Consider the following 9706-nt stretch of genomic DNA (forward strand, 5'->3'; position numbering starts at 1 on the left):
GAGCTGCGCTTAATCACTTGATTCGTGTAATCATGTATGTAGCATTAAGCACAATTAAGTTACCATAAAAAGATTGGTTCACCATCAACTGAAATGGTGATTTCTGAGGTCAGTTATCTGAGGTGACTACTAGTAATCCAAATATGTCCAGAGAAACTGCTTTTGCCCCCAACTCTCCTCCCTAGAACTTGTGATTTGCAAAAGGGGTTGAGCCGCAGCTGCCATTCTTCAACAAATTACAGGTAGGTCACATGTCTAATAAGGAATAATTTTCTCCTTACTGCACAATCTGCTACTGAGAAAATTGGGAGAAAATCAGACTAAAGGATCATAATGGCCCCTTGTGCAGGAGGAAGCAGGGTGGAATTTCTCCTAGTATCCTTATAGAAGAATGAATGGACACACACACACACACACACACACACACACACACACACTTTCATGTAATTTAAATGGATTGATTTTATTTGGACATTTTCACCCTTTACAAGTGCAAACCAAACATTATATTTACAAAAACTATACTAATATAGTTTTTTATAATATATAGAGCATAATCTCTTTCAGTCTGTAACTTCTGGGATTTTTTGAAAAAGAGCAGAGTGAAATATTAATGCATTCGCATATTTTCAAAATTGAAATTATGAGCTACTGGTACCTAGCAGCATAACCAGTGCTTTCCCTTAGGGGTACTCAAGGGTACGCAGTACCGGCACCTCTTTTTGTTGTTAAAAAGTGTGGCACTTACTGTAACAACTTCATGGTGAGTACCGGCACCTATTTTTCTAGAAAAAAAAAGCATTGAATTTTTTATTCACTTACCTAGCCACCATTGCTAATAAATATCTATAAAGACTTGAAAGTGTTTTTATTTGATGCCTAGTTCTGAGTTACATACTGCAAAGTTGCTATCTGCTAGTTGTTACTCACAACATGCACATATTTTAGTGTATGCTAAATTCTATATTGTAAGGTCCACTGTGGTTTCATTTCTGTTCATGGAACCTTCTTTCTCTCTCTCTAACTTCATTATTCACTTGGGATTTGAGGCCAGCCTTTATTCACTTTAGCACCTTTATGAGGGAGCCCTATTTCAGAATGCAAATCTATAACTGCTCTGAATGATTTGCTTTCAAATAACAAGTTAATAATAATAAAAAAATTATTTATACCCCGCCCTCCCCAGCCAGAGCCAGGCTCAGGGCGGCTAATACCAGTAAAATTACAATAAAAACATAATGGGGGGGACAATTTAAAATACAGGTTAAAATGCAATTTAAAATGCAGCCTCATTTTAAAAGTAGCCCATGGATCAAAACCATAAGGGGAGGAAAAACATAAGGGTCAGACTGAGTCCAAACCAAAGGCCAGGCGGAACAGCGCTGTCTTGCAGGCCCTGTGGAAACATGTCAAGTCCCGCAGAGCCCTAGTCTCTTGTGACACAGCGTTCCACCAAGTCAGGGCCAGTACTGAAAGGGTCCTGGCCTTAGTTGAGACCAATCTAACCACCTTGCGGCTTGGGACCTCCAAAGTGTTGTCATTTGTGGACCTTAAGGTCCTCCGCGGGACATACCAGGAGAGGCGGACCCATAGGTACATGGGTCCTAGGCTGCATAGGGCTTTAAAGGTCAAAACCAGCACCTTAAACTTGAACCTGTACTCCACCGGGAGCCAGTGCAGTTGGTAAAGCACTGGATGAATGTGATCCTGTGGCAAGGACCCCGTAAGGAAACTTGCCGCAGCATTCTGCACCCGCTGGAGTTTCTGGGTCAGCTTCAAAGGCAGCCCCGCGTAGAGTGAGTTACAATAATCAAGCCTGGAGGTGACCATTGCATGGATCACTGTGGCCAGATCAGGGTGAGAAAGGTGTAAGGGACCAACTGCTTAATACAGCGGAGATGCAAAAACCTGTTAAAGAAACAGGTTTGAAGCGTTTAAGTTCTAAACTTACAGTGACAATGAATTGCATTCAGTTAAGGCAGCCTTACAGCAGTTAAGTGAATAAAGATACTTCTGTCACATTAAGATAAAATATATTCAGATGATATAACAAGCTTTTTTGTGACGAGAGTGCAGAAAGTGGACTTGGGAATTTTAGAAAGCTGTGCTTTAGGCAGGTACAGTCACTGCAAAATATAGGAACAACTTGACCTACAAAAAGACTGAGCGATAAATGATTTAAAAACCCACCACTCCTAAAGCTATATGGTGTTCAGTCTGTTCCATACAGCAATGCAGTTATCTTCCTGGTGTTCACATTTCATAAACACTGGGCATAACCTATTTAGAGTAAAAGAAGGGGGGAAACATTGCAAATTCCAAGCCAGCATTCTATGTGCATTGTAAAAGAGAGAGAGAAGGGCTGTGTAGAACTAGGTAACACTGTAAATTCAGAAACTGGGTAAGTACATTGAAGTTCTACCCTCTGCCAGAAGTCCTCATGTTTTGTCCTGTTACCAGGATATGATTAACTGATTCCATTCTTTGAATTCTGGTTTTATTCTCACCTGTGGGGAAAAACGCACAGCAAAAATGCACAATAGTGACTGTGATGCCAAACCATATTAGAAGTTTTGAGTGCTGCATCCAGTTAAGCTGTGGGGATTGATTTTGTTGGAACATTCTCTGGACCATGGTTTGCAGTTTTAACGTCCATGTTAGGGTCATTCCCTGAAACCGTTGATATCTGATTAGCCTTGCCAAGATTCTTAATGATGTTGATGTTGTTTTTGGCAGTTTCTACAAAGCTGTTCTCAAGCAACCAACCATCTGAGTCACACTGCGGATCACCCAGGAGGAGAACATTCCTCATTGCTGTTTGAAGGTAACGAACTCCAGTAAGCACAGACAGCTAGAGAGAGAAAAAGAACCAAATTAACATTACAAACCATTAACCAATGAAAAAAAAAGAAAGAAACACTTATTAAGAATATTGTTATTACCACTGGGAACTGGAATTGCTTAGTGTTGCAATTCTGTTCTTTGTATTTAAATTATTTACTATTAATGTTTTAATGTTAGGCTTAATGGAATATTTTAGCAATGAATTTCTTGGCTTTCTCAAATTTTATTATACACTAAAAGATGAGGATTTCCAAGTGAAGCATGCTACCAGTGCAGCTAGGTGGTGTCATGCTTTATCTTACATAAAGGGTGGGATATGGCTCACTGAGGGACACGGATGGCACTGTGGTCTAAACCACAGAGCCTAGGGCTTGCCGATCAGAAGGTTGGCGGTTCAAATCCCTGCGACGAGGTGAGCTCCCGTTGTTCGGTCCCAGCTCCTGCCCACCTGGCAGTTCAAAAGCATGTCAAGTGCAAGTAGATAAATAGGTACCACTCCGGCGGGAAGGTAAATGGCGTTTCCATGCGCTGCTCTGTTTCTCAAGAAGCAGCTTAGTCATGCTGGCCACATGACCCGGAAGCTGCCTGCGGACAAATGCAGAGCGAGATGAGTACCGCAACCTCAGAGTCGTCCGTGACTGGACCTAATGGTCAGGGGTACCTTTACCTTTACCTTTATGGCTCATTGACAGAGCATCTACTTTGCATGCAGAAGATACCAGGTTCAATCCCCAACATGTCCAGATAGAGCCAGAAAGGAACACTTTGAAATCCTAGAGATCCACAACCAAGTCAGTGTAGACAATACTGAGCTAGATGAAGCAGCTTCTTATATTCCATTCTCTCCCAGGACCTCCACAATGGCCCTCCTATATTCCTCCTCTTTCTCTCCCTCTCCCTCTCCCTCTCTCTCTCTCTCTCTCTCTCTCCTTCTCCTTCTCCTTCCTCCCTCTCAAAAGACAAACTAGCCAATTGAGAATTAGCAAAACATAACACAGCACTGATTTTGAGTATTTTCTGCCTCAATCCCTTTCGTACATTTTCGGCCCTTCATACCCGAAGGAGTGTCTCCACCCTCATTGCTCAGCCCAGACACTGAGGTCCAGCTCCATGAGCCTTCTGGTTCTGCGAGAAGTGAGGTTACAGGGAACCAGGCAGAGGGCCTTCTTGGTAGTGGCGCCTGCCCTGTGGAACGCCCTCCCATCAAATGTCAAGGAAATAAACAACTATCTGACTTTTAGAAGACATCAAGCATAAAAAAAACTTCCCTATACAGGGCTGCCTTCAGCTGTTTGATGTCTTACTATGTTTTAATTTGTTGGAAGGTGCCCAGAGTGGCTGGGGCAACCCAGTCAGATGGGTGATATATAAATAGTAATAATAATAAATAATAATAATAATTTATTATATCTCCTTTTGGTTCACCTTTCCGTGCATTATCTGAATGTATGAACCCCAGGTATATACATTTGAGACCCTTAATTGTTTTCAGAATGGTAAGTCTGAGGTAATTTAGACGTTGTCCCAATGCCAACTGAAAATTTTAGGAATTATCTAGTAGCCAGGGTACTGTTATTGTAATTTTAGTCTTCAGCTAGAACCTTTTCTGCCTTGATGTAGCTTTGCAACAAGCATAGTAAGGGATAAAATTGCTGGTATTTTTGGATGCCCCAGACTCAAAAGGTCACTGTTACTTGTAGGCATCATCAGACATAAGAAGCTTTTATTTGTCACAGTCTTGTTATTTGCCCTACATTAAAGGAGACCGTGAAAAGGAGAGGTGTGCTGTTGGAACGTCCTGTTCCCTCCTCCCCAAAAAGAACAAGCTGATGAATTTTAAGGAATCTTATTCTTATCTACTTTAAAGCCTGATGAATAGTTTATACTGCATGTTATTTCCTCCATAAACAGTGATATATATATATATATATATATATATATATATATACACACATATACACACACAGACACACACACATATATATATATAAAACCAACAATTCTATATATATATATATATATATATATAAAACCAACAATTATATATATATATATATATATATATATATATATATATATATATAAAAAAAACCAACAATTCAAATCTATTCATATTGATTTAGTGAAGGCAACGTAGATTGAGCAAGGATATTGTTGTGTATTTACCAAAATTCTGGATAATGCAGACATCCTCAACTATTTGTTCTCTGCAGTGCTTTTTTTCCTTAAAAAATGTTTAGGGGTACTCTCATTTTGACTCAAGAAAATCACCATTTTATAGTTCATATCAGGGAAAATAAATACAGTAAATGGACAAAAGTACAAAGATTCACAAAATGTTTAGGGGTATATGTACCCCTGCATCCCCCCCAGAAAAAAGCACTTGTTCTCTGTATTGGGGATTAAACAATTATGACCTTTTGGGGGTTGTTCAACTCCCATCAGCTTCTGGAAGCACAGTCAGAGGTCAAAGATGATGAGAGTTGTAGTCCAGATTTGAGTGGGGGCACAGGTTCCTGATTCCTGCATTGTACCGTATAACACTATATAACGTATAACATGGATGGGGCACCTTTCTTCAGCCTGAGGACTACATTCCCTCAAGGGCAGTCTTCTGGGGTTGCATGAAAATGGTGGATGTAGCCAGACAGAGCAAAAAATGTATATGACTCCTATCTTGGAGGCTATATTCAAGATATGTGTGAATACCAGAGGTTTCTACATATGCGCGCGCGCGCACACACACACACACACACACACACACACACACCTCTGTCCAGCCAAACAAGAGGCACCACAGCTCAAGGGCACATTCCAGTCAGCCCAAAGCATTTATGGTGCTTAAACACATCAGGTCCAGTGAGGGTCATTGCCTCAAGGGTCAGACAGAAAGGCCTGGAGGACTGTGCTGTAATATTTTACCTCAAACAACCAGATGAGGAGCACAGTGATACCGATGGATCTCATGATGTCAGTGTAATAATCCAGTAGGGCTTCCCTGCATCCTCTCATCCAAATATTAAGTTCTTCTGTCATAAAATCATAGTTGTAGTGAGCTGTATTGTTTGTTAGCTGATACTGGATGCAGGGCCGGGGTGAGATTGGGTTGCAACAACTGAAGGGGACTCCATCCACCAAGAATTTTCCATCGACGTTACTTTTTAGGCGGCTGCAACAAAGATGTGGAAAACAGACATTGTGAGAGTAGTAAATAGGTCAGCTTGCTAGTGTGGACACACTCCATCCTTAAAACACGTTCAGGGCACATTTCCTCCCCTCAGAGAATTCTGGGCACTGTCGTTTACCCTTACAGTGCCCAGCAATCCTTAACAAACTACAGTGCCCAGAATTCTTTGAGGGGGGACAATGTGTTTAAAATGCACTTAAAGGTGTCACCTTTGACCAGATTTAACCGTCCAGATGCATTCAGTCTTCTCCTATGTTACAGGTACAGATTTCATGCATCTGGTGAAGTGGACTGTAGTTCACAAAAACTGATGCCATAATACATTTGTTAGTCTTTAACAAGTACTTGGTTGATGTTGTTGTTATTGCTATAACAAACTAGCTTAGCTATTCCTCTGGAAACTGGAAAGTTCACTTGGTGCAAAATAGAGTGGCAAGATCCATCACTAGACAACTAGTAGAACAGATCATAAACACATCACTTTTGGAAACAGCTGAATTGGCTGCTGGTTTGTTTCCAAGCAGTTTATTTCCTTTCAATTTGCAAGCAGTGCAGACCTGGGTTTCTGAAGGACCCTCTTATTCTGCATGAAACAAACCAGCTGTTAAGCTCTTCCTCATATATCTTTCACTGAATTCCCTCACCTTCTTCTACATCCATTGCAGCAGCCTGGATGTAGAATAGTCCCCCCCCAGTGAGGCTATCCTGGCGCTGACCATAATGTCTCTTTGACGCAACTGAAGTCCTTTTCATTTGCCCAGGCCTTTGAGTTATCTTTTAGGTCTTTTACTCTTGAGCTGAATGTGGTTTTTCCTTGTTTGTGATGCTGCTTCTGAATATTTATTGCGTGTGTTTTGATTTATTTTTAGCACTGTTTTAAAACCGAAAGCAGCCATGTAAGTCTTTGGACTAATAGAGTGGGATAATTAAATAGTTTACAATGGTTTTGTTTATTTCTATATGTCAACAGACTAGGCCCTTCTCTTTAAAATTATATTTGCCCTATTTAAATACATTTGCTTTATTAGTTTAACAGCATCACTGTGTGCCATGAGTAATTATGCCCCTACTTCACTCCTGCCTGGTTACCATCTTGGATGGTTCCCTTCAAAAATGATATTACAGAGCTGGGAAAGGGCAACCAAAACGATCAAGGGCTGGGGCACCTCCCCTATGAGAAAAGCTTATAAAATTTGGGGCTTTTTTAGTTGAGAGAAAAGGTGACTAAGGAGGGCATGGCAGTGTTTAACAGTATGCATGGCATAGAGAGGGAGAAGTCATTATCTCTCATATAGCACTAGAACTCAGAGCCATCCAATGTAGCTGAATGGTAGAAGATTCAGGACAGACAAAAAAAAAGAGCTTCTTCACAGGGCATATATTTAAACTATGGAATTTGCTTCCACACGATGTATTGATGAACACAAATTTGGATGGTTTTTTTTAAAGAAGATTAAGCAAATCAATGACAGATAAGGCTAGCCACTGTCAGGGGAAGCTTGCCTCGGAATATCAGTCACTGAAAACCATGTGGGAGGACTGCTGTTCTAGTCAGGTCTTACTTGTGAGATTCCCATAAGCATCTGGTTGGCCACTTGAAGAACAGGATGCTGAACTAGATGAGCCTTTGGCCTGATTCAGTTGGGTTGCTCTTAAATTCATCGCTTTCTCTAGGCTTATATACTCTAGGTTATATACTCAGATTCATTTGCTCAACCAAAACTGATTTTATGAGACAACATCAAAAAATATTATACATTTAATACTTACTCTTGAACATCCTTTGAAGCCATATCCAGATAGCGAACTGAGACCCACTGAATTTCGAACCAATCCCTGAAACCGTTGTTTCCACAGCATTGGAATCTGATTTGTAATATGTCAATGGTTTTCTTTAAAAAGCACCTTCCAGGAATGTCTGTGTCCTTGTAGAACTTAATAGCGTCCCTCAGCCCCAGATACAGAGATTCCTCCAGTTCATTTCTCATGGTATAACACATGACAGCACCTACCAAAATGCAGAAGGTGAAGCAGAACGTGCAAACAATATAAGGGAGCATAAACAACTTCCATCGGTTGAATTTGTTGGAGTCTGTGCAGTCATAGCAGATTTTACCTCCAAGAAAGTTGATGATGCATGCTACAACCCCTACAGATATTAGCATGTTGGGGACAGAGTTAATATCCCCTTTGCCCATCAACTCACTTCGCTTTCTGAGTTCGATCTTCAGGAAAAGTCCCAGGCTGAACAGAATTACACCAGACACCACAGAAATCCAGTTGAGGATCCACAGGATTTGAGCCAATTTGTCTCTCTTAGTTTTGGTGAATTTTACTCTCAGGACAGCCATGGTCACAGTGTTAGGAAAAGAAGTGTTGCTCGACAAAATCTCCTAATCAGATTATCAGGATGCACGGGCAAAGGCCTATAGCAGAAGCCTGTGAAACAGAAAGAGAGAGAGAGATTACTGCCTTTCTCCTGTGTATTAATATAACGTGCATTCTAGCATCCTGTATAGTCTCTTAAGATGTTATCCAAGACTTGCAAGAACTTGCAAGTTCTCACGCTAGTCTCACAGTGGGGCTATGTCTTCTGAGATATATATGCATTATTTGGAAGTAAGTCCCACTGATTTCCATGGAGAATGCTGGTTAGTTCAGGGATGGGGACCCAGTGGCCTTTCAGATGTTGTCACACTCCACTTCTCATCAGCCCTGTTAGAATGGCCAATGGCCGGCGTGGTTGCTGTTGTAGACTCCAATAGCATTTGGGGGGGATTGATTTGCGGCCGACCCAGTAGGGTAGAAACATATTCCTTTGGGCTCATATGGGCTTCCCAAATGAGATAAGGGGGTTAAAACCAGAAACATAAATCCCATTGGTTTTAACTCCTCACATAAATATTAAAATTACTTAGCTTTCAATGTGATTTGGGAAGTTTCTTCTGAATTGAGCTGAGTCCATGGTTCTGAAACTGATTGAAAGGTGGCAATGTTCTAAGCTTTTATTTTTCTCCTCTATTCAATGTTTTGAAAAAGCACATAATCCAGGGGTAGGCAACCTAAGGCCCGTGGGCCGGATGCGGCCCAATCGCCTTCTCAATCCAGCCCGCGGATGGTCCAGGAATCAGTGTGTTTTTACATGAGTAGAATGTGTCCTTTTATTTAAAATGTATCTCTGGGTTATTTATGGGACATAGGAATTCGTTCTTTTTTCCCCTCCAAAATATAGTCCGGCCCACCACATGGTCTGAGGGACAACGGACCGGCCCCCTGCTGAAAAAGGTTGCTGACCCCTGACATAATCTCTACAAAAATCCATGGAGCTCTCAGACAAGGAATGTACAGAGTGAGGAATTAACACTTTATTGTCAAAAGTACACTTACAAGTTAGGGAAAGATATGTCCAACAGTCCTACATCCTTCAGCTACTTCTAAGTGTGCACCCAATTAGGCAGTTACAGCCACAGGGAGGCTCTATCTCTGACCTCAGTTTACACTATGTATCTTCCCCACCTGAGCTGCGCACAAGCAGGCAAAGACTCCGCCTCCAAGTAACCTGCTTTTTTCCCCTTCTGCTTCAATCCTCTTCTCGTCCTGGGAGACAGTGAAGCAGGAGAGATGGGGGCAGGAGGAGGAGGAGGCATGGAAGCCGTGACTCTATACCAGCCTGAC

General features: G+C 41.4%; 1 protein-coding gene across 2 annotated transcripts; it reads right to left on the reverse strand.

Annotated features, from left to right (window-relative positions):
* Positions 1–453: 453 nt before the first annotated feature.
* LOC310759692 (photoreceptor outer segment membrane glycoprotein 2) lies at positions 454–8552 on the reverse strand. 2 transcript variants are annotated; one of them, XM_083607305.1, is made up of 4 exons: positions 8238–8552; positions 7802–8039; positions 5767–6013; positions 2062–2851 (listed from the first exon to the last, which is right to left on the reverse strand). In XM_083607305.1, exons 1-4 carry the CDS (start codon positions 8380–8382, stop codon positions 2591–2593), a joined length of 891 nt encoding a protein of 296 aa, XP_083463431.1. In that variant the 5' UTR covers positions 8383–8552; the 3' UTR covers positions 2062–2590. The 2 variants fall into 2 exon arrangements, with proteins under 2 accessions (XP_083463430.1, XP_083463431.1); XM_083607304.1 differs by having other exon boundaries at positions 454–2851; positions 7802–8552.
* Between the last annotated feature and the right edge of the window lie 1154 nt (positions 8553–9706).

The sequence above is a fragment of the Podarcis filfolensis genome, assembly GCF_964270895.1.
Source record: "Podarcis filfolensis genome assembly, chromosome: 1".
Classification (NCBI taxonomy): domain Eukaryota; kingdom Metazoa; phylum Chordata; class Lepidosauria; order Squamata; family Lacertidae; genus Podarcis; species Podarcis filfolensis.

Bases quoted from the DNA above. Each gene is read 5' to 3' on its own strand.
- LOC310759692 (XM_083607304.1), bottom strand. From the start codon at position 8,382: ATGGCTGTCCTGAGAGTAAAATTCACCAAAACTAAGAGAGACAAATTG. The intron at 6,014-7,801 runs GTAAGTATTAAA...TCTTTGTTGCAG, and splicing joins GCTTCAAAGGATGTTCAAGA to CCGCCTAAAAAGTAACGTCG. The intron at 2,852-5,766 runs GTAAAATATTAC...TTCTCTCTCTAG, and splicing joins TCCTCATCTGGTTGTTTGAG to CTGTCTGTGCTTACTGGAGT.